Source organism: Trachemys scripta, chromosome 3 (assembly GCF_013100865.1).
Source record: "Trachemys scripta elegans isolate TJP31775 chromosome 3, CAS_Tse_1.0, whole genome shotgun sequence".
NCBI lineage: Eukaryota > Metazoa > Chordata > Testudines > Emydidae > Trachemys > Trachemys scripta.
Window position 1 is genome coordinate 2,053,178 of NC_048300.1, and position 27,762 is coordinate 2,080,939.

The 27,762-nt window shown below is 50.6% G+C and overlaps 1 protein-coding gene across 5 annotated transcripts in view; it reads left to right on the forward strand.

Moving 5' to 3' along the window:
* Nucleotides 1–1,410: 1,410 nt before the first annotated feature.
* NINL (ninein like) overlaps nt 1,411–27,762 on the forward strand; it is a 53,423-nt gene continuing 27,071 nt past the window's right edge. For 2 of the 5 annotated variants that reach the window (XM_034763921.1, XM_034763922.1), the window contains exons 1-9: nt 9,508–9,680; nt 9,934–10,138; nt 16,437–16,533; nt 18,715–18,890; nt 21,209–21,275; nt 22,108–22,298; nt 23,470–23,622; nt 27,013–27,180; nt 27,564–27,700. In XM_034763921.1, the coding sequence (XP_034619812.1) occupies nt 9,523–9,680; nt 9,934–10,138; nt 16,437–16,533; nt 18,715–18,890; nt 21,209–21,275; nt 22,108–22,298; nt 23,470–23,622; nt 27,013–27,180; nt 27,564–27,700 (1,352 nt within the window). In that variant the 5' untranslated portion in view covers nt 9,508–9,522. Of the gene's footprint in view, nt 1,447–1,485; nt 1,628–8,372; nt 8,421–9,507; nt 9,681–9,933; nt 10,139–16,436; nt 16,534–18,714; nt 18,891–21,208; nt 21,276–22,107; nt 22,299–23,469; nt 23,623–27,012; nt 27,181–27,563; nt 27,701–27,762 lie in introns of those variants that run through there. The other 3 variants (XM_034763923.1, XM_034763925.1, XM_034763924.1) reach the window with 3 other exon arrangements.

Consider the following 27,762-nt stretch of genomic DNA (forward strand, 5'->3'; position numbering starts at 1 on the left):
CATTAACAGTCATTGACATGAGCAACGCAGTGTCCGGACTGACACTGCATTGACCAAATCCATCGACCTTGACCGCTTGTATAGGTGGAGTTGTTAAGTTGGGGTAGTGGGGCAGTTACGTCAGGGGGAGCAAAATTTAAGGTCAGGTTTACACTTCCGCTTACTTTGGTATAACTTACGTCGCTCAGGGGTGTGAATAAGCTGCCCCGAGTGAGGTAAGTTACACCGACCTAAGTGCTGGTATGGACAGTGCTATGTCGGTGGGAGAGCTTCTCCTGCCGACACAGCTACTGCCTGTCTGGGATGTGGATTTATTATGTCGACGGGCACCTTGCTCTCCTGGCAGCATAGAGCGTCTTCACCAGAGGCACTACAGTGGCACAGATGCAGCACTTCTCATGTAGACTAGCCCTAGCTGTAAACACTTCTGCAGCCACCAGGAGGCATAAGCAGACTAAGGAACTGCTCAGGGCCCCCAGCAGCTCACCCCCCCCCTTAATTATTAGTAGGGGGGGTATTCCTACATAGGGCCCCCAAGGGGCTGGCACCCCCATTAATTATTAGTGTAGCTGGGTGGGGAGGTATCAGAGGTGTAGCCGTGTTAGTCTGAATCTGTAAAAAGCAACAGAGGGTCCTGTGGCACCTTTAAGACTAACAGAAGTATAGTCTTATACTATACTTATTAGAGTAGCTGGCGGGGGGGATATTCCTGCTCAGGGCCCCCAGCAGTGCTCACGCCCCCCCCATTAATTATTAGTGTGGGGGGGATATTGCTGCTCAGGTCCCCCAGCATCTCACCCCCCCCCCTGGAATAATAATTGTGCTTGGGGGGGGGAATTCCTGCTCAGGGCCCCGCATGAATTATTAGTGTGGGGGGGATATTGCTGCTCAGGGCCCCCAGCAGCTCACGCCCCCCCACATGAATTATTAGTGTAGCTGGGGGGGGATATTGCTGCTCAGGGCCCCCCCGGGGCCGGCATCGCCACTCCCGGCTGTGGACAGGCGCTGCCTTGTGAGGCCCCGGCGGGGCGCAGCTCCCAGCTCCCGCCCGGCTGTGCTGGCAGCGGGGCCCGGCCGCGGCGCCGGGCAGAACAAAGGCCGGGCCGGCTGCGCCGCTCTCCCGCCCCCAGGCAGCGCGGGGCCCACGCGGGCCTCCCGGGCGCCCCTTCCCTGCCGCCGCCGGGAGCGGGAGCGGGACCCCCCGCGGGCTCGGGCCGGGGCCGGGGCCGGAGGAGGCGAGTCCCGGGGACGGGGAGGCGGGAGGCCGGGCAGAGCAGAAGCTCCTCAGCCCGGCGTCCCGCCCCGGCCCCGGCCGCAGCCCCAGCGGGCACCTGCCGGCCCGGAGCCGGGTCCCGAGGCGGCAGTGAGGGGCCGCCCCGCACCCCGGGGCGCTCCGGGGTCACTGCCGGGGGGCCTGAGGGGGCCCCTGGGAAACGCTCCTCCCCGGTAAGGCTTGTGCCCGGGAATCACCCCCCGCCCCCCGCGGCCGGCCTCCCTCCCTCCCTCCGCCGGGGAGAGACGCCGGAGCGCCGGGAACTCTGCCCGGGGAGTGCCCGAGACCCCGGTGACGGGCGGCAGCCCCAGCCGCTGAGCGAGATGGAGGGGTGCGAGGTTCCCCGCAGCTAAGGTGGGTTCCAGAGCGATCTGTGCGGCTCCAGGGACTGGGAAAGAAGGTTTGCTTGTGCAATCCATGTGCGTGCTCACACCCCGTATTCCTGTCTGGGATGCACCACCACTCCCTAGTGACCATCAAACCATGTCAGGCCCTGCTCTTCCAGTCCCCTTCCCCGCTGGGGTCCTGTGCTGACCCCAGGAGGTACCGGGGGATCCATTGCGGGATCAGGGCTTTGGAAATAGACTTTGTTAGCTTGCTTCAGCAGCGGCAAGGGAGAAGGCAGAGTGGTGTGGTTTTGTGAGTGGTGTCAGGGCTGTTCTGTGCAGTTTGGTGAGAGGGCAGTTCAAGCCTCCAACTTTCCTCCCCTGGTGTCTTTGGAATGCGGTGGATTCTCTCACTGTGATAATAACAGCCCTAATGTGGGTTGTGCCCGCAGTCCTTGAGTCCTGTCTCTGTGGAAACATTGTACATCTGTAAGGATGTGTAAGCCTGGCCATTGTTCAGGACAGTTGCTCTGACTTGTTTTCATGTTAACTCTTTGATCAGTGCTTCACGCTCCCTTCAGAAGCTGGAATGTTGCTGCTCCGTTCTGGGTTTTCCCCATGCCTTGCCTGAATGGAAGGGTCCTTAGAAAGCAAGGACATGCCTTGCAGTGCGAAGCTGTAATGTGTATGGTGAAAGGAAATAATCTATTGCTGAGATTGCTTGTCCGTTCGATTCCTTTGTGAACTGTCTCTCGACAGGGTCAAAAATGGTTAGTGTGTGTGTGGTGAGGGAGTGGGGGGGAGATAGTCCAGTTCCAACACCATTACACAAGGTACACTGGGCCTCTGTGCACTAGGAAGCTGACCTGCTGCTGATAAATGAAATCCGCAGCAGGTCCCTGAGAATCAGAAACAAAAATGGCTTAACTGTCAGCAACACTTGTTAACAGTTGGTCACTTCACTAATGTAGAGGGACCCTACATTGCCTTGGTTTTGTCAGCTTAAATTTTCCCTTTTCTTCATTCTCTTTGACTATTTTGCACTGAATTTCTTTGTAGCCTCATCTCTGACACAATATTGGCTCCTTTGTTCCCACTTCTAGCTCCATAGTTGCTATTGCCTCTGTATAAAAACTTCAGTGGGAGGAGAGGGAGTGTGTCTGTTTGGAACCCAGTCCATGTGAAGAACGAGATCCCAGGAGAATTCCAGAGATTTCTAGGTTGGTAGGGCCAAAACAGTCAGTGCTCATTTGGTTTCTTTTAATCCCACGGCAGGCTCTGACCTGAGGGGTTGTGCTGGTTTATGTGGTGGGTGTTTGTTTGCCCTTTTTTTGCAGATAAATGTACACAACTGATGAGGAGTATCCTGGGCAGTCTGGCTACCCTCTTCTCACTAGCATGTGAAAGGGGGACACCTCTACTTGTCTGTAGGAACAAGAACTGAATGAGACTGAAGTTGCAGAACTATGGAAGTTTTCCTGATTTCCATGACAAATCTGTTTTTCCTTAGTGTGAGTTTAGAGCTCATTAAGGTCTGGATTGTGCCACCCTTACACACATTGAGTGATAGTTTTCTCTGTGAATAATCTGATTCTATGGGGATACTTGCAGAATAAAGTACTAAATGTGAGCAGATATTGCAGAATCACCAGAAATGGAAACCAAAGGCCTTGATTTATACCTGGAACAGGGTCAGCCTGGACAACACCAATGTGTCGTGCAACCCTTGTGTTGTTGTAATTGTCTCACTGTGCCCTGGTGCTCCCTGTTTGTATTAGCCTGTTGTCTGTCATTTCATACTTAGACTGTCATTGTTTTGGCACAGCGACAAGCTCTGTTGTGATTGTCTAGTGCCTAGCATGATGTGGCTGGGTCATCTAGGGCAGTGGTTTTCAAAAAAAAATTTCTGGTGACCCAGTTGAAGACAATTGTTGAGGCCCGTGACCCAACAGAGCTGAGGATGAGGGCTTTGAGGTGTGGGAGGGGCTCAGGGCTGGGGCAGAGAGTTGCGTTGAAGAGGTGGGGGTCAACTGTTTTATAACTTTATAAGGGGAGGGACAAGTCTTGCGTCTGATGAAGTGGGCATTCACCCACGAAAGCTTATGCTCCAATACTTCTGTTAGTCTTAAAGGTGCCACAGGACCCTCTGTTGTTTTTTACAGATTCAGACTAATAGGGCTACCCCTCTGTTACTAAACCCAGGGTTGTGAGTTCAATCCTTGAGGGGGCCACGTAGGTCCTGCTAGTGAAGGCAGAGGGCTGGGCTTGATGACCTTTCAGGGTCCCTTCCAGTTCTATGAGATAGATAGACTTAAGCTAAAGATTAGATATTGATCTTAAACCAAGATTTAAAAAAAGGGTGCTTAAAGTTAAGCTCATAAGTCCATATATAGGCACCTAACCTAACAGCTGTTTTTCACAAGTGCTAAGCACCCACTAAGCTTGCATTGGGGTCCTATTTTTGGAGAAAGCTACTGAGCAGGAATATGGGGAGATGGTTGATAGGAGGCTCCAAAATATTTGAAATGAACACCATTATGTTTTTAAAAAACAATACAAAGTAATACTGCCTGGTTACCACCCTAAGCCACCACTTTAAAAACCAGTGGCCATCTCTGTGGAATAAACATGTAGCGCTGTGGTTCACGGCGAGAGGAGGGAGTACACAGACTGTCTCTCAGCTCTGTTTATTTTCACTTTTACAGATTTTTGTATATGATTATATTTTACCCAAAAATGTGTTTTAGGAAACTTCCTGCAAATACATTCCACCAATAGTGGGTTTGTGGGTTAGATCTCCTTAGCCAGGGCTGAAATCGCAGTTGCAATAGCAGTTTCTGAACTTGAAATTTCTTGCTGCAATTGCAAGCTTTTATCTGAAAGAAAACCGACGGCTCCAATAGAAAAGGTTAATTTTCGTAAGTGAAACGTGATTTTTGGGTGCCTAACTTGAGACCCCTTAAAAGGCACCGGATAATTGAGGCATCCAAAATCACAAGTCTCCATTTAATCAGATCAGATGGTGCTTTGCAGCATTTGGTTTCGCTTATACCGGCTTCTTGAACCATAGCCGAGTTCACGTTGAAAGTTCATAGGCCTGACTTTGTACTGGAATTACCATGTCAGGGGTGTTTTATACTGATACAGTTATATGGGTATAAAGGTGCCTTATATTGGAGCTCGTTCCCTTTCCCAGATGGGAATAGCTGTAATGGTATAAAGGACCTTTATAGCTGCATCCACACTGGGGGATTATTCTGGGATAAGGATACTGATGTAGTTAAAGTTTGTGTGTAGACAAGGTCTTAGTTGAACATATAATGGATGGTATATTGAGCATTCCATTTTAAAGCATGGTTTGAATCTTTGTCGGGCACAGGAACCCTCCTTGATCACACCAACGTTACGTCACATATTCTTGGGCCTTGTCTACGTTCGGAAACTCTTGCTGGGAATTCCTACTGCTCGGAGCAATGACAGGAGCTATAATGCAGGCTCAACACTGAAGCTGGGTCATTTAGACCTACTCTGAGCACCAGTAAGTGGCCTCCTGCTTAAAATGCTGATGGCTGCCTGGAGTCTGCCTACCCTGCTGCCGTTATCCCATGCTCTTGGGGATTTGTGGCTAGTGTTGGGACTTTTGTGGTTATGTGGCTGGCTTGTCTCTAGTATGTTATTAGGGAGGGAGGGCCCCTGGTTGTGGATTTAGGCTATTCCATTGTTTGTTCTGGCATCTGAAGAAGTGAGGATGGTGTCCATTGTCCTACAAAGCAAAAAGATGCCGACTGTATCTAGAATGGCTAACAAGCCTCAACAGGAAAATATGTTGCCAGGCAAGTCTGTGGTGGTCTCGTCCCTGTTTCATCATCACGTAGGGAGTGATCCTGCAAGGCACTCTGCTCTCTGGCCCTGATCCTGCAAGGCACGTAGGCGCCTGCTGGACTCCAAGGCCATGAGTAGCCACGCTGGCTAGTGCAGCATGTGCTGAGATGCTTTGCTGGATCAGGGCCACACAATAGGACTTTCAGGAGCTCTCAGTGATTTAATCCCTGTGGAAAGTCCCCCCCAGAGTGCTCAGTACCTTGTGGGATCAGTCCCTTTGATGGGTGAGGATCCAGACCCCCTGCCACAGAGGACTCACAGCCATCGCAAATTGGGCTGCTGTCATCCCCAGATGCTGCTCTCTGACACATTGTGTTGCCCGGGCTCCTTACTGCCTCTCCCGTTGTTGTCCTTACCCCCCATTTCAGTTTTCATACAGAGTGCGCTGTTATTTTCACTCGGCGTTGGGCCTGCCTCTTGCCTCGGAGCCTGTTAACCTGCAGCAGCAACAATGGTAGTGCGTAGCAGCAGGTGGCTGCCCGCTTGAGTGCCCCAGAACACTGGAGCGGCTGTTGTGCAGGGGGCCGCGGGTGACGATTTCTCTTGTGCTGAATACTGGGCCAGGGCTACCTTACGAAAATGAATAGCTGCCTGTGCCCCCCAAGCTAGGCTTTGGCTGAGCCTGCTTTAATTCAGGGGAAATCTTCAGAGGCTGCCCTGGGGCTACAATAACACTGGACATCTACCAGCAACCCAGATAAAGCCCTAGGTCAGATCAGAGCTTTGGGCAAACCTCCCCATTGAGTTCCTGTGCTCGCATCCCTGCCCTTCCTGCTACACTGGCATGATGTATTTCCCCTAGTCAAAATGCCATCTGCTGTAGCATCTCACCGACAGGGCTGTAGGCTCTGCTGAGCCAGGGAGGTACCAATTCTTTTTAACATCCTGTCAACGGATGGAACAACATTGTTGGCTTCCGAGCTGCCAGAGGGAACACGAGCGTAGTACAGAGACGCCTATTTACTGCCACGTTCCCTTGATTCCCAAGAGGTGAATAGGGTCCATGAAGAACATACAGAACCTAATCGTCTGAGGCGGCCTGTTGGCCCTGCCTCCCTCCCAGAGGCAGGACTAGAATCACGGAGGGGTCCTAGTTGCCAGTCGCCCCGTACTCTCCCCACAAGACCATACGCCCCTCCTGGAGTTGGCGTGCAGGAGCCCTGCTTCCCCGTGCCTTTAGGAATAGCAGCAAGAGAGGCAGTGGCTAAAGCCCCTGACAGCATGTCAGCAGATTTGGATTCTTACGTTAGGTTCCGCCAGTGACTTTGTGCCCTTGGGCAAGTCACGTGGCCAGACTGTGCCTCAGTTTCCTCACCTGTAAAATGGGGGATGATGCTCGTTCACCTCAGTAAACGGCTGTAAGAGATATCAGCACTCGCGTGCGGGCTGCCTCCGCCTGGGACCTAATGCAGGAGTAAGTGGGTATTCTGAGCCTGTTACCTCCTCCGCTCCAGAGCAGGTGTTGGGGGAGGAGAGGGGAGAAGTCTTGGCTGCAGTGTGCCAGCTACTGCACTGAGCCTATAGGTAGGGGGGATGTCATAGTCTTGGGGAATGTCTCCTGGCGCTGGGAATTGCATCCCTAGCTCGGAGTGCAGGCCTGCCCTTAATCATAACATCCCCCCCCTTCACCCAGGGCTAGACCAAGTCTGGGATAAGGCTAGGTAAGTTAAGGTGTGCGTAGCGGGAAGGTTTTTAGAAAAAGAAGTGGTTGGTATTCGGAGTCGCTGCGTGGCTCCTAAGGCATGTTCTCTACGGTCAGGAAGGCAGAAAAGAAACCTGTTTCCTTGCACTGTAGAAAGAAGTTTTGTCTTTCCAGTTCTCAAACTGCTCCAAGCAGCTTGTTGTCCGGCAGACCCACGTGCAAGAGAGCCTGTATTTCTAGTTGTTAAATAGGGGGCTCTGGGTTTCTGCAAGTTACCCGCCTCTCGCTCTGTTATGTGACATGTTCTAGCCGGTCAGGCTGGCTCCCTGCACCTAAAGCAACACAAATCAGGAAGGTCAGCACATGTCCTCCCATGGTCAGGGCTTGCCACTGTGGGTGAGCCCTTCTATTCGGAGTGCAGGTCAGACAGGGAGGGGCTTGTGTTGATATGCCGTGTGTGTGAGTGTGTAGGGGGAGTCTGTTTGTTTGGTTTATTCCCGGTCATAGTAAATCTATTTGAACCCACCCTACAAGCTAAAAACCACCCTACAATTTTCATCCCCAAGTCTCCACACGCCAGTGATGTTTCTCTCCAGATGACCCTTAAGGAATGTGGGGGTGGGGAACGTTTTCTGTGGTACCTCTGGGGCACGTTAGAATGTGTGTGTCCTTTAGGCACTAGATTACGTGGCTTTTATATTAACTGAGATGTGGGTTGATATGATCATTTCTAAACCTTGTCTTTTTTTTAAAATGGGCACATGGGGAAGGAGGGAGGGAGGGAGGGGAAGCTATGCTAACAACCCTCTGTTTAAATCATGCAGTATTGTTGTTGATGATTTGTTATATGGTAGCACCTAGAAGCGCACTGCGCTAGGTGCTGTACGTAGACCTAGCAAGAGACAGTCTCTGCCCCAAAGAGATTACAGTCTAAATAGACAAGACAGGCATGGGGTGGGGCGAGAGGGAGCATTCTCTCCCCTTTTGCAGATGGGGGACGCAGGAATAGAGATGTGAAGTGACTTGCCCAAAGTGATGCAGAGAGTTGGTGGTAGGGGTGGGAATTGAAACCACATCTGCCGAGTCCCAGTCCAGTGCTTAATCCACTAGAGAGAAAGGAAGAGAAGACAAATGGAGACTCCTCTTTGAGGTTTGAGCTTTGGAGACCCTTCCCTATGGCTCTGGTTCATTTGGTAGATAACCGGAGAGCTCTGTAGTTTGCTTCCTTCCTTCGGTTATTTCATTTCAGAAATGCAGACTTCTGAAGAAGAATGTGTTTGGCGTCATTTGAACCGCGGTAAGGTTTTGCTTCTATTTGCTCTTTACAATGCTGAGCCGATACAAGCTGATCTGCGCTTAAGTTTTACTGGCAGAAGTGTTTGAGTTAGGGGTCTGCCTCTTTCTCTTCTTTACCAGGATAGTTATGCCGGTAAATGCCATAGCGTGGGTGAAGTTTTACTGGTGTGAAGGTGCCTTATACGCGTATAGCTTGTCCTCGCACAGGAAGGAGAATGGCCGTATGCAGTTGTATGTATCTTTGTACTAGAATCACTTGGTCTGTGGTAGGGGGTTGTATAGCTGCAACTCTACTGGCTTGCTTAAAGCGGCACAATTTCTAGTGCGGACAAGGCCTAGGTAAGGGAAGAGAGCAAGCTGTTTCTCGAAGCTATGCACAGAGAGCGCTGTGACCGCTCCAGTGGTGCGGAATGAGGTGCCTTCCGGCTGCAGGGTGTTTCAGCAAGGGAGCATTTAAACAGAGACTCGCTATCGGGACACAATTCAAGGTGTCCGTTGTGGTCCATAGAGCCCTTCATGGTTTTGGTTCCTGCCGTGGTTTTGTGCTTGACCCTTTGGCTGGCATCAAAGCGCTGCTTTCCCTTGCTGTCCTGCCCGGCCTCAGCCTAACGGCCAGTCTCAGTGGGGATCCTAGAACCTCTCTGGTCCCTGTCCTGTTGTGTGGCTGCCATTTCATCTGATTTCCCTCCTGAATCAGCTGTGGCCACTGTCACACCATCGCAGTGCCTCTCCTCTGACTAGAAGATGGGCTGTGTGGCACTACCCCTCCTCTCACCGGGCGGTCACCAGGAATGCTCTGCGAGTTGGTCAGTGGTGACTGCTGCCCTAGGGGGCACTGGGACCTTGCGGGTCTGGGCAACACGTGTTACACGTTTTCACTGTCTTGGGTCTCCTGCATGGCAGCACGCGAGGGTGGGGACTCATAGGATGCTGTCTTGCTTCTCTGTGCCTGTGGCTCTTCTGGCTGCAAAGTCCAACGTGCTGCTGAGTACATGGGGCCTTGATTATTCTGGGGCTTTGCTGTCTGTGAACAGCGGGACAATGGGACCAGACTTTCCCCTTCCCTGTCTCACCAACAGAGGTCACTATAGTCTGTGGATGAAATGTCTGGGACAGGAGATCTGAGGGCACCAGCGCTGCGATCTCCTGTCCCAGGCATTTCATCGCAGTGCTGTGAGGGTGGTGCAGGGGAAGGGAAAGTTTCGATCCCATTGTTGTGGTGTTCCGAGTATTTCAAGTCCTGTGCATGGCTGTTGTGGAGGTAAAGTGGTTTCTTCTCCTCCGTGTTAGCAGCTGCGAGGTTTCTGGTGGAGAATCTGGGTTGCTGTCATCTGGAAACAGTCGAGTGTTTCTTGCTGTGATGAATCTCCAAGGTTTTCTAGGGCAGACTGTTGCTTTGGGGTGGCTGGTTCTGTGGGGCCAGATGGGTAGCAGGAGGGGATAAAAGCCTTTCGTTTTAATGCCTTACATTTGCAAGGCTTGCTCATTCTGCTCCCCTTGCTGACTCCCATCAGGTTGGCTGCAGTATGCTGTGGGATGGGCGAGGAAGCGGAGAACAAGTACGTGTCCCAGCTCAAGGATGTTTATAACAGCTGCGATACCACGGGCACTGGGTATCTGGACAAAGAGGAGCTGACGGAGCTGTGCCGCAAGCTCCATCTGGAGAGGCAGCTGCCGGTACTTCTGCAAACTCTCCTGGGACGCAACCACTTTGCCAGAGTGAGTAGCTGTATGCGACCTGATTGCGGTTACACGCTCCGCTGTGCAAAGGTTAATTTCTTTCAAAGAGAATGTGAAAATAAATAAATGAAACTCAGAAAGTTCTTAAATACCACAGATTAGTACCGGTCTGTCTGTCCCTAAATGCCGGAATCCCAGCTGGCGGGAATCTGTGCGGGTTCCGTTGACTTTAGCCGAACTACACACTGACAGACACGAGTTCGGGCTCTGGCCCTGGGACCGTATAACTGCTGGCGGGGGGCCGTAGGGGAAGTGCAGCAAACTGACTTAAAAGAGGCGGCATGAAAAGCTTGTTGGCTATGAATAGCAGAGCTGTGCGGGTGGGTTGACTGTGTAGATCACATGCTGTTGGAAAGCACTTGGGCTGGGTTGGGCCCTGTATTATTTAATGGCTTTGTCCCAACTCTTCTGGTTTTAGAAACGTTAACGTCTGTTTTTGTGGGACCCGGGCAAAAGTGCGGACACCTTTAACCCGACAACGGATTGTCTTAATGAGAGAAGTTCCTTTCCTGACTGCTCACCTGTGCCATGGTGCTTGGCTGCATGGGGGGGACAGGGGCGTTGGCAGCTCCAGAGACTCCTGCTGTGCCTACGGTGGGGTTCGTACACCTTCCTCTGTAGCCCCCAGCACTGGGCACAGTGAGAGACGAGATGGGGGAAAGATGACTTGCGTCTCCTGCCCTGCTGCACATAGCATCCATGACCCAGCTGCTCCTGCACGTAACCCCCCTGCTGTTCGAGCTCACACCCGTTCAGTTCCACTGCTGCCCTTCTAGCTGGCCCTGTTGGGGCGGTGCTAGTGGGAGGAGTACTGAGGCTTGTCCACACATAGTTATACTAGTTTAACTAAGGGCTTGTCTACTCTACAGCCCCTAGGCTACATAGCTCTGCTGGCAGAACCCCCTCCAGGGGAAATGCAGCATAAGCCCACAGGAGGAGTTCTCCCCACATAGCTACCCATCTCCCCGAAGGATGTTACCTATGCGACAGACATGCTTGTCTGTTGCTCTAGTTGTGGTTACACTGGGGGTTTTGCTGTCATAGCTCTGTTGGCTGGGGCAGGGGGTGGTCCCCACGTTCCTAGCCGACATACTTCTGCTGGTAAAACTTTGCAGTGCAGATGAGGCCTTAAAATGGAGTCTTACCATCAATGTATCTAACCCAGTACAAAGGGCTGCGTGGAAGGACTCCTAAATCAGGACAAACCTGGTTGAGTCAATTAAGACTCGATCATGAGCCGGTTAAGCTCAAACAAAATTAGCCCCTCAAACTGAAATGGGTGTCCACCCGGGACTGCAGCAATTTAACTAAACCAGTGCCATCAGTGCAAACGAGGCCTCTGCTCCCTGCCCCCAGCCATGTTCTCCTTCAGGACTGTCTGGCTTGGGACGAGGAGAGGATCGCAGAATACTGTAACTCTAATCTCTTTAGAATCGAAGCCACTGGTTCCCAGTGGATCTGGGACAGTCCCTCTGGGCCTGTTGATGTCGATGGACGTTCTTTATTGCCTCTGGTGGGCTTTGGATCGGGCCCTCTCTAGAGCATCGTGTTAACTCAGCTAAAGAATTGCAATTGTTGGAGCTCTTGTGAGGAGAGGGAGGGAGAAGAAAAAAGAGCAGATTGCTTTATATTGGGGTAGGTGGAATGTGCTCCCCCTCTTGTCCCCACCCATCCACTTCTCCCAGTGTTTTCTTGTGATTAAAATGCTGTTTTTCATGCTGACAAAAGCATCATTAGACTAAAGGGTCCAGTCAGTTTATGAATGGCAGCAGATGCCCATCCAGCAGTCAGTCACACTCCCCTGCAATCGTGTGCAGAGACGCTGGGGTTTCACTGAGGGGAAAACAGGAGTCAGAAGTCTGGCTTCCACAGCAAGCTGGCAGGGAAAAGCTCGGTGCATTCCAGGCCTCTGGCTTTCCTCCCAGCAGTTATACATTCCTTCCACCTACGCCTGTGCTCAGGGTGTAGTGAGATGCGGGAGCGGAGGCGCCAGGGTGATATATGTGTGCTGGAGGCTTTGAACCTCTGGGGCATAGCCGGGCGGGCCGTCCCTGAGAGACACTAGAAAAGGGGTGCAGTTTAGGAGCTACTTAATGCAAGAAATGAGGCCGTCCTGTGTGTGTCACTTTGCCCTGTTTTCTGCCTCCACGTGAGGTGATTCAGGCTCTTGGAGCCAGCTCCTGCCTGTTGCTGGGACAAACCCTCCTTCCTCGGGACTGACTGGCACACGGGTCTGGCAGAGTTGACCTTTGCCCGTATGTTTTGTCTGTCCGTCTGTCTCTCTTGCTGTTTGTGTCTTCTCTCCTCCCTTCCACCTCCCCCAAATCTGTCTGTCCTCCTCTCCCTCCTTGCTGTCCCCACTTCACATGGCTTTGAAGCGATGTCCTGATTTCCTCCTGTGTTGGTGGTGTGGAGGGGGCCCTACGCTGGGTGCATTTAAGTCCCTGTTAAAGCCCTGCTTCTGCCATGCTGCCTACAGCAAATCTAGCAGGTTTATGTAAAAGAAATCCCTGTTGCCCTTCCCCCAACCTGTCCCTCCTTGGCGTGAGTGCCTCGGGCCCATGGGCTGTCTGTCCTCGAATGGCGGGAAACACCTCGTGTCTGGTGGGTGCTGACTTTAATGAACAACCCTCTCCTGATGCTAGGTTTGCTTCTGTAAAGCAGGTCTCCAGCCAGAGCTCTTCTTCCTGCTCTGCAAGCACTATGGTAGTGAGGGCTCTGCAGGCAGGATGGAGAGCAGCGCCCCTGGGAGCTGTTCCCTTGGCCCGGAGGCAGAACCGTCAGTGTGGTGAGGGCTGTGATGGCGGGACGAGGAGCCGGGGTTACGCACTGTTCGGTGGCCTAACGTCTCATTTCCTTGCTTCTGTAGCCTTGTGTCAAGTATGGTGTGTGGGCTGGCGGGAGGGGGAGGGCCAGCTCGGCTGCTTCACAACAAAGTTTTTTCTGCCTAAATTTCCTTGGTTTTCAATTTTTTTAAGCAGAGGAGGAGGGCTGGTCCAAGGAAGTGGGGAGTGGGGGGCTGTTTGTGAGGGGGGCGTGGGTCTGAGCTGCTGACAGAGAAGACTTTATCCTGAGGCAAAGATTTTGTGTGTCTGCTCTGCTGACATACTCCTTTTCAGGCCTGATGAATGAAATGAAGGGACATTACCTAGTGTTTATTTAACAAAAGTGAAGATCTCCTCCAAACGAATCCCTCATCCAGTTTTTGTTAGAAGCCCTGCTTTTCAAAAGAGACAAGCGGACAAAAAATGATGAAGCTGCCACAGACCCAGCTCAACAAGAAACCGATTTGAAACCCTTCCTATAAAAAATGGGTGAAAACCAAAACTGCATAGACAAGCAATTCTGCCTAGGGCAAATAAGCTGTGACGCTGTGTCGTTTCACAGTGAAAGGCCACCTCCCCAGAAAGAAAACTAGTAATTTCTATCCCTATTCTCAGGACGTTTCAGATGCAGTTTTAACTGTGGCATCAGCACCCCCAATTTGTACGTGATGGATGGACAGACAGACACACACCACATGGTTTTCTGAGTGCTGGTGGTGCTAGGTTAGAGCAGCTTTTCCGTTACAGGTTAAAAGGAGAGTCCGATTGTGTGGGGCCCAGCTACAGCTGTGCAGAACTCGGGGCAGTAGCCTGACCTGTTTGAGGTCCATGCTACAGCTTCCAGCAATTTCAGTGGGGTCACGATTTTGCCCCAGGGTTTTCTTCTTGCAGGAGATTGCACAAACTGGCTTTCAGTGTTGGTTTACATGAGTTTGCGTCCCCTGAGTTTCACTCTTGAGTTCAAACAAACCTAACGCTCAGATGAACTACACCTTTCATGGTTTCAGCGCAGAACCATAAATCAGTCTGGTGCTATTTTAAATAGGCCCCAGGCTTGTGAACCTTTTGATAGGTTTGGAGTAAGTTTTTGGAGTCTGTAACAAAATCTGCGCTTCTGAACTTTCCCACAGTTGTTGGGTGATTGTTGGTGTTTCCCCTTTTTATAGATATCCCCAAATCATTGTAAACAAAATTATTAACTTCTGATTGGCTAATTATCTCAGCTTCTGAAAAGTAACATTCCAAAGCCGCTGACTTGATTTGCCTGCCGCGAGGACTGTGAGAGGAAAGATAGCTAAACAATGATATCACATATGGCTTTGGGTTTTTTTTTTTAAACCATTGCAAAACTTTTGGTTACATTCATTTGCTCCCTGTTCGGTTCAAGGAAACGAATGCAATTTCTGCTTTTATCAGCAGAAAAGACATTGCTATAGACTGATTATTATTTAATTAGAATGGAAGTGATCATAAAATGATATATTTCATGATTCTGAGGAAAGGAAGGCGTGAGAGCAGTAGAATAAGGACAATGGACTTCAAAAAAGCCGACTTCACAAAATCAGAGAAGTGGTAGGTAAGGTCCCCTGGGAAGAAAATCTAAGGGATAAAGGAGTTCAGGATTGGGGGCAGTTTCTCAGAGACAATATTAAAGGCACAATTGCAGGAAGGAGGTGGATAAATTGGAGAGAGTCCAGAGGAGAGAAACAAAAATGATCAAAGGTTTAAAAAACTTGAGCTATGAGGAAAGGTTAAAAAAACTGGGCACGTTTAGTTTTGAGAAAAGCGGACTGAGGGGGGACCTGATACCAGTCTTCAAAGATGTTAAGGGCTGTTATACAGCAGATGGTGATCAGTTGTTCTCCCTGTCTGCTAAAGATAGGACAAGAAGTAATGGGCTTAATCTGCAGCATCCCAGGACAGGAAACTGGGAAGGTTTAGATTAGCTACCAGGAAAAACTCGGGGCAGTTATGCTCTGGAACAGGCTTCCAAGGGAGGTTGTGGAATCCCCATCACTGGATGTTTTTAAGAACCAGTTGGACAAATCTTTGCCAGGGAGGGTCTAGGTTTACTTGGCCCTGCCTCTGTGCAGGGGGCTGGACTTGATGGTTTCTTGAGGTCCCTTCCAGCCCCCCATTTCTATGATTCTATGAATTTAGTTTCCCTCTCTCCCACTTTCTCTCTCTCTCTCCAAGTATGTCAACGACTGTCTTCTGTTTTACTTTAATTGCATGCATGTTTGACCATGGTTGGTTTGCTAGCGTGAGATCTCTGGGAACATGGGGATGCTCTGATGCAAACAAAATGCATTTTAAAAAACTGCAAGGATGGAGGGGACCTGACATGTTTGTGGGGATTGGACTGAGGGGAAAGAGCTGAACAGCTAGTTCTGTGTCCCAGCAACTAGATGTGCCCGTATTTGTTACTGCATCTAACAGCGATAAAAGTACGCTACCTACATGCTTCTACTAAAATGACCAGACTTGAAATAGTGAGCTCTATTTACCTTTTAAATAATCAGCGTAGAACATCCGCGGTAACGTTCCCTTTAGATAGACGGGTCAGTGAATGCTTCTCAGAACTACTATTTCAAGCTATTTGCTTCTGAGCTGGTCTAGCAGTAATTCACGTTGGGAATGTTTCGTTCTCAGCCTCAAGGAATGAAAGCTACGAATCTGGAGTACAACAGGCAGTAGAGGGTGAATTGTCAGCAGGTTCCACAGAAAACACCAGGCTCTGCTTATGTACTCTTTAGCTTCAGTCAATATTTAGTTGTATGTATTATATACTGCTACGTATATTGTGGTAATGCCGCCGAGGCTCAGTCAGGAGCAGACCCTGTTGTCTATATATGTAGCATTGTAGTTTTCCTTTGGTGTTGGCTTCATTAGGGAAAAGGTGCTAGCCAGCGTGTTAATACCCTAGTGTAGACACATCCGGTGCTAATTCTAGCAAGATGCCTGTCCAGGATAAACCCTTGACTCCCCCAGGGTTTACTGTGAGCAGCTAACACATGTTAAAACTGCCCTCTGCCTTGTCTGCATTAGGTGTTAACTCCTGTTCACTAGCATGTGTTTTAAAACACCCCATTTTTCCTTAGTGTAGATGTGGCCCCCGAGAAAAAGAGCGAGTTATCATGCATCACACTGAGTCCCAGTAGCCTGGTAACTGATGCCCAAGGCAGAGGCAGCCAGTGGGACCCAGGCTGCAGGTCCCAGACAGTGCAGGTCCCCACCCAACGTCTCCTATCAGACGCTGCAATAGCTGAGGCAAACCCCCCAGGTTATCTCTGAGCAACGGAGGAGGACAGCGCGTTGCTTCTGCACGTTGCAGGCTCCCAGCAGAAGCATGAAACAAGGCTTGTGAGGCTGAACTGAATACTAGCGACCGCCCCAGGTGTCGGACGGGAGGCCCGATGTGCGTATTCAGCCTCTTTTCCTGTTTCCACTAGGTTAACTTTGAAGAGTTTAAAGAAGGGTTCGTGGCAGTGCTGTCCTCCAACATTGACCTGGGCATTTCCGACGAGGAGAGCAGCTACTTGGAACCAGGTGCTGGGAGACTTTGCAGCTGGTCATTTGGTTTTTTCCTCTGCTTCTGCTGCCAGTTGAAGGCCTTAACTGCTGGTGCATCGACGAATTGCCAAGATGGAGAGGAAGGATGGTCCAGTGGTTAGGGCTCTGGCCTGGAACGAGAGAATCGTGGGTTTGATTCCCTGCTCTGGCACGGACTTCCCGTGTGAGCTTGGGCAGGTCATGCAGTCTCTCTGTGCCTCAGTTTCCTGTCTGTAAGATGGGAATCACAGCACTGCCCTACCTCCCCAGGGTGCTGAGGATAAATCATTAAACACTGCGAGGTGCTCAGATACCACAATAGGTCCTTCCTAGATCTTAAGGGATCACTGTGATCATCTAGTCTGACCTTCTGTACCTTATTTCTAGTCTGGATTTGTCTAGCTCCAGTTTCTAGCTGGTGGCGCTTGTTAGACCTTTGTCTTCTAGCCTGAATATCCCTTTTATTATTCAATTTCTGTTCCCCGGGTAGGCACTGAATGATCATGTCACCCCTTCCTTCTGTCTTTGATAAGCCAAGTAGACTGAGCTGCTTGAGTCTTTCACTAAAAGATTGGAAAACATGCCTTATAATGGTTATCGTGGCTCTCCTCTGAACCTGCTCCAATTTATCAGCATCTTCCTTGAATTATGGATGCCACAACTGGACACAGCAGCCTAGTAGGGGTTGCACCGGTGCCCAAGACTGAGGCAATGGGGCCAGATCAGTACCTACGATGGACAGTTTTCTAATTGTTACACTTGCTGGCAGGGTGGGGTGTGAATTTTGCACGGAGTGACCTGGCAACTTCAGCAAAGTGAGGGCTAGCAACAAAAGAGTTAATTCAGGATTGTTAAATCCCACTCATCACTTCAGTATTGGGCTTTCCCAGACAAATAGCCTCTGTCGGTACCCGGCCACCTGCCCAGGTGTTTCCTTTCTGGGATGGCGAGGGATGCAGCAGGGTCACGGAACATGCACAGCTTTAGGCTGTACGTGTCACAGCATGCCCAGCTGTTCCTCATTTTTTCTTGTTGAGGCAGGACTGGACGCACACGTTGCCACACACTAGTAAAACGGGCAACGGGACCACGGTGTGTGAGACTGGTGGAGCACAGCAGGACGTGAGCTTTGGCACTCTCCCCACCAGCGCATTAGAGCTAGGATGGTTTAGAATGGGGGGAAAGGTTACGTCTAGAAGCGGTGGGCTGGAAGCAGGAATCGCTGGGGACAGTTGTCTGGCCTGTGTTAGTCAGACAGGAGGTCAGACTAGATGGTCACATTGGTCCCTTCGGGCCTGGGAATCTCTGGATCACTTGATCCTTCAAACACTGGAATACTCTTGTAATAGGGCCGGGAGAATGGCCGTGGGGGTAGAGCACAGAACTGGGGAGACAGGCTTCAGTTCCCAGCTCTGCCCCAAACTTCCTGCATCACCTTGGGCCAGTCGCTTAATCTACCCTGTGCCTCACTTCCCCCTCTGACAGGTGGGGACTGTCCTTCCCTACCTCGCCGGGTGCTGTCCGAATAAAAATCATTGTGAAGCTTTTTAGGCGCTGCGGTGGTAAGGGCTATGTGAGGACCCAGAAAGCTAGAATACTGGAGCACACAAGCACAGCTGAGTCCAGCAAATATCAGCTGCTACAATTTATCTTGCGTACCTTACACTTTATCTGCCTCTGGTTACACTACGTACAGAGGTTTGAGTCTGCTACCTGCTTACATGCTAATATGTGGGCCTTTGGCTCGGGCAATAGACGCCTGCTTTAAGGTCCTGAGGTCCCAGGTTTGGTCCCTGCCCATGATGATGTGATCAGGGACACCATTACTCAAAGCTCATTGCTGCTTAAATAACAGCTGAAAAGGGAAACGATTTCTCGTTACTTGGTACGCGTACGACTCCTAATGGGGGAAAGGGCAGAATGAGTCACTCTTCAGACTGGCCGTTCTCTCTGTGTCGGTGATTTGTGTGTCCGAATAGAAAGCTATTTGGCCTCTAGAGAAAGCAAGGGAGAAATGCTGTAGTTCTGCAGCGAAAGTTACTGTGGCCAGAGCTGTCTGTATTCTCCGTCTGAGCTACAAGGTCTTTTTTTGTTTTATATAAGCAGCAGAGTTTGAAAGGGAATTTGTCTAGCCGTCTGTGTGTCCCAGACCGAGACTGATTTTTTTTCCCCTCTTAGCTGTCCCAGATGATGTCAAGCCCAAGTATGTGAATGGGGCTAAGTGGTATGGCCGCTGGACGAAGCCAGAGTTGCAAGAAACCGAGGTGGAAACCACCAAGTATTTACAAGATCAGCAAGTTAAAGCCAGTGCGAAAAGTCAGCTGAGACGCTCGGCATCTTTGGAGAGTGTGGAGGTAGGAATGACTCATTCCCCCGCTCCTTGGAGCAGGCTGGCCAGATTTAACTCAGCCTTCTTGCTTGATTGCAAATAATGTTTAAACAAAAGGCCGCATTCACGATGGTCTCACCTGTTCTGATGGGTTGCCTGTGGCAATCCTTGAGGACTGTCGATCTGCATTGGGTTAGCATGGGTTACAAAGCCTCTGCTAGAGTGGGTCATAGAAAGAATGCTGCACAGGGACCAGGCAGAGTTGATACAGGTGCCATTGGGACATTGGCATGGCAGTCTGGGGGCCTATTTTGCATGGCAGAGTCTGCGTAGAGTCCCTGCCATCCAGAGCCGGCAGCCAGACCGCAATACCTTACCGCTCCAGTTACCCCTGTGGGAAGAGATTCCCCCTTCATACGGTGAATTAAACAGAAGAAAATAAAATTTATTGGAAAAACATTTACCCGATCAATGAAATGTCCCCAGCTGGAAATGGAATGGACAAAGGTCAGGGACGTTCCAACTTGGCTGCCTCGCTGCGCCCGACCCCATGTCCAGAGAAGTTACTGGGCACCGTAGTGGGGCTCGGGAGGCCCGAGTGCTACTCCTGGCACTGGGGGAACAGGTCACTTCCACTCTCGGGGGGCCTCCCTTTTCCCTCCCGGCCCGGTCCTGTCCCTGTAGGTGTCAGCTGGTTGGGCAGAGGCTGTCTCTTGCTACCTACCTACTGCAGTGGTGCCCTAAATGTGCTTCTGTGATACAAATAACGATTAAAGTCAGAGCAGGTCGCCCTGTAAGAGCTATTAACAGGGGTTCTAAGTAAGTTAAACTATTGCACCTAGGACCTGATCTCAACGTCATGCTTCAAAACCCATTTAATGCGCAGGAGCTTTGCCCCTCTTTGTGGGACAGGAGGATCAGCCTGGGGTTGAGAATGCAGGTTGTCATTGCTTGTGCTGTCTCCAGGGAGAGCTCTGGTTAATGAAAAACAGCTGATGAGTCAACTGGATGCATTATTGTTAAAGAAAATATTAACAGAATCTAAGAAAAGAAATGTAGATTGCTTATATCATGCTGCTTCTGCATGCTGCTTTCTGAGACTGCTGTCTCTCAAAATAAAAATACAGGGCAAGGAGAACAGGAACAAACTCATCCTTAGACAGAAAACTATTTTGAGAGAAAACAAATGTTACCCTCCCCCATGGCCGAGCTCCCCTGGTGGTCCAAAAATGCAGCTCCATGGCTTGGCCCCAGTCCTGCAGGCTGGCCTGCATGGGTGGATCCCTACACACAGCGCCCCCCCCCCCCCCGAGCCCTGCTGGGGGCAGACTCAGGGCCCTTCGCTTCGTTGTTTTGCTCTGGTGTCTGATTTTCTTTTAGAAGAACGGTTTTGTTCTTTGCTGTTGCATTCTTCACGTCCCACCGTTACATCTGCCTTAACTGTCTTTTTTTTTTTTACATAAAAAAATTGATCAGCAGAGACTGGCTGGTGTGTAGGGAAAAAATGATTGAAGGCTTTACAAAGAGCATTCGTCGAACGCTACTTTCTTTTAAAGTGCCCCTGTGTGTTCCCCTTGGTCTTACCCCCATGGGAAGCAAGTGACCAGTCATTTCTGAACCCCTCTCAAGGCGTTAACATAACAGACGAAGTGTTGCCCAGTGGTTAGGTGCTGCTGGGACTTGGGAGACCCAGGTTAAATTCCCATCTCTGTTGCAGACTCCTGGTGTGACCTTGGGCCAGTCACTTAGCCTCTCTGTGCCTCAGTTCCCAGCAGTACAAGGGGGATTGTCGCCCTGCCCAGGGTGATGCGGATAAACACATTAAAGGCTGGATGCTATAGTGACGGGGGCCATATAAGCACCTAGGGAAGACAGATAAAATAGGGCTGGCTCTTCAGAGAGTTGCCGCTCAGCCCTTCTGAAAATCATACATGTCTTTAATGTCTCTTGAAATGGGCACCCAATAATTGAGGGTCCCATAATTACTAGTTGCTCTTGATAATCTTGTCCAGAGGTTGTAGAACTGGTCAGTGTAACATCCCTTAATGCAAGATAAGTAATGCAAAACAGTGAGTTAATAACCTGGTCTTTCATTGGTGAATGTGTAGGGTTGTGGAGTTATGATGTTACAGATAAATTCTAATCAAGGTTTTGCATATTAAATGTACAGCTAAAAATAATAGATAAACGATCACTTTGTATTTGATAACAGGGCTTTTAAAAGGTTAACAGTCTCTGATGACTCATGTCAGCCCTTTTCACTTACCCTAAATCACAAACCATTTTTCCACCCACCAGAATTTCTCTATGATACTTAATCCTGTTCTCACATTGTTTCTGCAGAGCCTTAAATCAGATGAAGAAGCGGAAAGTGCTAAAGAATCACAGAATGAAATGTTAGCGGCACAAGGTAGAAAATCAGTGCTCCGCTGTGTAAAATGCTTTTGAGGTTAACAGGCTTTCTGAATGTTTATGGCTCAGATCCTTTGTGACTGGAAATCCAGTTATGCCAGCTGAAGAGCTGACCCTGCGTTTGATTCCCGTCCCTCAGGAGGATTGGTGGGGGTGGGGGGGCTCCTTTTTGCAGCATTGGTTTAGAAAAGACCAACATCATACTTAGCTTGTAGACACAACTCTGTTCGAGGTGATGCTGTGGTGATCTGAAGTGTAGTGAGCTTTGACAGGCTTCAATTCTTCCTACAGCTGCCGTATTAATCTTCTAAAAATATCCATGATGAACTCCTGCTATTTAATTAGGGAGCCGGGAACCGATGAAAAATGAAGCCCTCTCTCTAATTAAGGTTACGACTACCTTTCTAGTCTAATCCAAAATTTAATCCCAGTCACCTTTTAGCTTTAATATCTTTGATGCTCCCAACGATGCATGTGATCTGTGGCCAGAGAATTTTCTTTGACAACGTTTGGAGTTGAATCAGAAGCATCTGATTTAAGATTCCTGATAAGAAATTCTTAGGTTTTAAAAATAAATGCTATAAACACCCCTGATCTTTAGAATACAGGGTCCTACGGATGCAGCTTTTCTTTGCCAAAAATGGAGGCTTTAAGATAGTGCCATGGGACAGTACGTAGAGGGCCCCATCCTGCTCCCATTGGTGGCAGAGGAGAGACTCTCGTTGAGTTGAGTCAGACCTGTAGTGAGCTCTTTCTGGGGGCCCCACGTGCTCATTAGGAACAGTAGCTTCTCTCTGTTAATATAACTGATGCATGGTTAATAATTTTAGGCCAAATGAGCACCTGGAATCCTGACCTATTTGACAGCCCCCGGCGGACAGCCAGCCCTTGCTTTGACATGACGGAGGGTCAGATTCGGGGCATCTGGGAAGAACTGGATATAGGGAACACCGGCTACCTCAGCAAGCGCGAGCTGGCGACGGTCTGTACGAATATTGGGCTCAAAGAGCTGGAGCAGGAGGTGAGTTGGGGGTGGCGTGGAAATGAGCCCATTGGGAAGGCAACCTGGTCAGTAGAAGCACATTGTCAGGAGAAACGGCTTTCAGACATAAATCCTGAAGTCTCCAGACACTTGCAGAATATAGCTAGATCCTCGGCTGGTGTGCACCGCCATTCACCTCGGCGGAGCTGTCTTGACCAGCTGAGGATCTGGTCTGTCATATTTATGAAGCAATTAACAGTATCCTCTTTAAACACAAAACCTAAATTCAGTACTGATGTCTAGGCAGCCATGTGACTCAAAGGGCTTGTCTACTCACACAGCGCTGCAGTGATGCAGCTGCACCAGGGTAGCACTTGAGCGAAGATACTGCTAACTGCCGGGAGAACTTCTCTCGCTGGCGTAGGTAATCCACCTCCGCGAGAGGCGGTAGCTCTGTCGACAGGATTTTTCACACCCCTGAGCGACGTGGTTACGCTAATGTAAGTTTGTGGTGTGTACTTGGCCTGACCATTTCTGCATAATCCGATCCATTTACATCTGTGGGAAAAGACTATTTCATTAGCCAATTAACAGTGCACCCTCTGCTCAATTTGGCCCCAATCCTGCAGTGTGCTACACACAGGCAGACCCCTGCATGCACACGGACACCTGATGAAGTCAATACCACATTGTCACACATTCTTCTCTCTCCAGGGGATATAAACTAATGTATGAGATAGAGGCAGCCTACAGTGGTCCCAGCCCAATGGCTACATGGGGATGTAGGGATTGTGGTGTAGCTAAAGCTCTGGAAGTCGGGAAATCTAGGTTCTAGTCTGAGTTCCGTGAGGGAGCTGGTTTGCAGAGCTCCGCTTGCATTCCCCAAGTGCATTTGTAAATACAATGCCACGACCTGTGTCTGGTGTGTATTGCTTTTATCCCTATTCCTTCCTAATTGGAGTAACTGATGTGGATTGCATGTATCTACATGGAGTCACTGCATGCCTTTGTATTTACTGCAGTTTCTCTTTTGGTGTGGAGAAGTGGAAGGGTTAATTCTGGTTTATTGTAGATTCTGTTCCTTATGTAAAAACAATAGGGAACTTCATTTTTTTGTTTTTTGAAAAAGATGTTGATTTCCAGTGAATGCGTCTGGGATCTTGCATGTGGCTGATGTGTCTGCTGACTTTTTCCCAATGGTTTTCTGCAGGAACTGGAAGATTTATTTCGTAGGCTGGACAGAGATGGAGATGGCAGAGTGAGCTTTCAGGAGTTCGAGCTTGGCTTGTCCAGCCACGGGCCTGGTTCTCTTCCTGTTTTTTCCACGCCTGTCAAACAGCCCAGGCAGCTGCCGGATCACCAGGTGAGTCCGGGGCAGGACTCCCAAGAGTCCTGGATAACTCCCAATGTAGGGCCTGGCTAAAGAGCCTGGGAGCCAGTGGAAAGACTCCCATTGACTTCCATGGGGTCTGGCTCAGGCACATTCCAGTGCTCTGCGTCAGATGCTTTCCGAGCAGAGTTCCCAGGGAAGCTCAGCTACCAGCGTAGAAGGATTTGCCCCTCTCGCCTGCAAAGAGGGGCTGCTCTGACTGATGTTTTACTGCTTACAGCCCCTCCTGGTCCCTGGGAAGCAGAGCTAGCCGGAGCAGTGTGCTCTCCAGCCACGCCCCTTCCCATTCTGGCTGTGTCCCCTGCTGACACATCCCTGTGCTGCGGGCTGGGAGTGGGGCTGGCACAGAGCCCTTGTGCCAGTTCTGCACAGCTGGGGCAGCCCTCGGCGAGGGTGCATTCTGGGGGTGGGGGCTTTAAGGCCTCTTACGCTGACATCACGGGGCCTGAGTGTAACAGCCTCAGGCCTTCTGAGCATCAGGACAGGTTGTGTCCAGCCTGGTGGCGATGGTAAGGGCGGCGTCTGGCACCCTCTCCACTCCCCACCTTTGTGCACCAACCTGGGCAGAGCACAGTTCCCGCTGTGCAGCCCCATATGTCTGACTAGATCACTGTCCCGAAGGGCGTGTCCTGAAACGCACACGCTGCACGGCATGGCAGGGCTAGCGCTGGTGTTGGAACGTCGCTCCTGAGTGTCTGGACTCCATGTGAATTTTAACCATGCAGTCTGCGTATTTCAGTAGCGCTGTTCTCCTACCTGTCACGTGAGCAGTCCGTGAGCTGAGGGATCCACATGTCGTTTGTGGCCTAGTTAGGTCAGTGGGTGGCTGGTACAGTCTCTCTCACACGCACAATCTCTCGCTGCCCCTCGCACGCTAATGTGAAAAGAGTCTGGATTGTCCGGTAGTTTGTGCTGTCAAGCTTTGTTCCCAGCTGCGGCTGGTCCTGGGCCTATTAATGCAGCTTTTGTTCAGCATGGAAGAGGCTCTTTGCAGTTGGTGGGTTTTGCTGATTGTTTGGCCCTGCAAAGCTTTCTAAGGGCTAGTCTACACTGGCTGCGGGAGCGCTTTAATGTGGCTTGTGTGGCTGTGGCTCTAAAAAAACCACCTCCACCAGGGGCGCAGCTCCCAGCGCTGGGGCACTGTCTTCAGCGCTGTAAAGCGCCAGCGTAACTTGCTGCACTCGGGGGGTGTTTTTTCATCCCCCTGAGCGAGAAAGTTGCAGCACTATAAAGTGCCAGTGTAGACAAGCCCTAATTCTGCCTCCTGCAGTCGAGGGCAGGGTGGGACGAGGGCGGGACTCACTCAGCAGGAGTTAGGTGATAAAAGAGAAGTGTCCGGGGGAAGAGAATCACTTATCTGTCTCCCATCAGAAGCGCGTGGAAACCTCTCCAATCTCCCTGGTGTATCTGACACGGTCCAAACTTTGCCCCTTACAGAGAAGCGAGTGCTGAGCGTGAAGGAAACAAGCTGTTTCATTTTACATTCTGCTCCACTTGCCCAAGCCCTGCCTCCCCGTCTGCGCTGCTGTTTTGAGCAGTGTAGTGTCCTGTTGCCTCCCTGCTGCTGGAGCCCTTTCCCCGCTGCCGGGAAGGAATTTGGGCCACTTTCCCCACTGCCTCTGCTCTGCCAGAGCCTTTCCCTGACTCCTGTAGCTCCCCACCGCAGCATGGATGCAGCCTGCATTTCACCGTGGCAGGTAGCTACCCGGACACTACGCGGCAGTGCCAGTGGTGCATAATGTAGACGCAGCCTACTAGCCTGCCAGAGACCCCGGATAGGTACTCGAGTTGCCAGGCTATGCTGAAGTCTCTCTGCCGGTGCATCTTTGTGCTGTTGTTACTCACCCTATGCCTGCCTGTGCCGCAGTCCCATCGCCACTTCCAATGTAGGTATGTGCTGAGAGGCTCATCGAGCTGCCCCCTGTCTGACCGGAGAGAGAAGGGAAACCCTACACCACTGGAATGAAGAAATATTACTCCAGTTATGTCAGCTTCAGGACTATGGGCCACCCTGCCCTTGTATTGACTCTGGATATGTCTACAGCGCAATCCGCGGTGTGATTGCAGCATCTGTAGACACCCCCGCGCTAGCCTTGATCTAGCTAATTCAAATAACAATAGCAGTGAAGCCGTGGCAGGGTGGACTAGCTGTTTGAGTACGTACCCAAGGTGCCCAGCGTGGTGTCAGGGCCCATGCTGCAACTTCACTGCTGTTCGAACTAGATCAGGTATGTCTCCGTGTGCTACAGGCGTAAACTCCTGGGGAGATCATCTCACTAGTGCATGGAAATAGGCTTAATCAATGTTTTCTTATTATAACAGCAATAAATATTTGACACTTGGTGCTTTTCATTCCCAAGGATCTCCAAGTGCTCACAAATAACTATAGCACTAAAATGCAGCTACTTTTAGGGTGAAGACAATCAACTGGCCCACTATATAACAGCGGGGGAAGGGTCAAGGAGACCAGAGGAAACCATTACTCTTTCCAAATGGGCTATGAGATCTTTTGGCTGAGGATTTCACTGGGGATTTCAGGGGACTGTTCGAGGAGTGAGGCTCTACTCAACATGAGTAAGGGTATCAGAATCTGGCCCTAGGTGTGCCCTTTTAGCCACGCTCTTTTTAGCTTACCCCAAGATGTTCTTGGCTCTGCAGGGACGTCCTGGCCATCGGAATCTGGTCCCTTGAGTAAATTGGACTGAGCTTAATTTGTCTGCCTCACATGTGCAGGGGGCGGGGTTGACCCATCAGGATCTGAACCTAGTTTTGGGGTTGTTCCATCACCCCCACACCAAATGAGTTCCACTTTCTCTAGCGACTGACACTTCCAAAGTGCTCTGCCAAACATATCCAACCGATTCTCCCCGAGACTGTGTGGCGAAGGCTGGTATTGTGACGCTCTGCTCCCTCTGGGGAACTGACACACAAGCAAAGAGCCAGAGTTTCAGAAGTGGCCTCTAATTTGGAGGGTTGGGTGCCCAGCTTTAGACCCCTCCAGGTGACTTCCAAGAGATGCGGAGCACCCCAGCTCTCCCTGAGTTCATTGGGACCTGCTGAGCATCCGTAGCTCCAAAAGTCAGGCTCTTGGTGTCCGAAGCGAACCCAGAATTGGAGGGCGTTCTTGAGAATTTGAGCCTAGGTGGTTTGCCCAAGATTCCGTATCAGTGTCACAGCAGCACTGGGATTGGAACTCGGGGCTTCCTGGCTGTGAGCACCTAGATCCTGCTGCTTCTCAGCTCAGAGTGTTTTCATCTTCTCCAGTATTTATTACATGCCAGCAGTCTGTTTGCAGGACTGAAGCATGTGTTCTCGATGCCTCAAAATGCCTTGCTCGGCTGACTTATCTCAGTTGATTTCCAGGCTTCCGAGGAGAATGGGCTTAGAATTGCTACTCCGTTGTTACTGTCCAGCTATGTGTGTCTGCATCCCTTCTCCTGCATCGACGACGGCAGCGGCTTTGCGAGTCCTGCGCAGATCCTCTCCATCTGGGCCCAGGAAGGAGTTGAAAACTGCAAGGAGATTCTCAAGGTTTTACACATTACTTTGATTGATTTTAGAATTGCTTTTCTGGTGTTACTGCGAGCCCTCTCGCTTCCTGCTTATGGGGAATGGAGGGGGTGGCAGATGCCAGATTTGCATTGGGGATTTCTATCATCCAAGGATGGCTCAATGGTTAGTGTGCTAACCCGGGACTGGAGAGATTCCCTTCTATCCTGCAGACTCTTTGTGTGACCCGGGGCAAGTCACTTAGCGTCTCTGCTCCCCATCGGTGAACGCAGGGGTGTTGTGAGCAGGGAAGTGCTGTTTCAGGTTGTGAGGTGCTCGGATGCTCCGGTAATGTGGGGGGAAGGGGCAGTTGCGTACCTGAGAGAGAGAGAGAACTTCAGGGGGCTGTTCTTGGGTTTTTGCAGAGTCTGGATTTCAGCCTGGAGGAGAAAGTGAGCCTGGCGGAGCTGGCCGTGGCCTTTGACAACGAGCTGATGGTTTCCAAGAGTGGAGTCCAGCATGCGGCCTTTGCTTCCTACAAACACGAGCTGCACTACCTAGCGTAAGGCGGCCGCTCTCCCCGTCCTGCTTGGCGGGAGGTTTCTCTACTAGAGCCGACAAAGG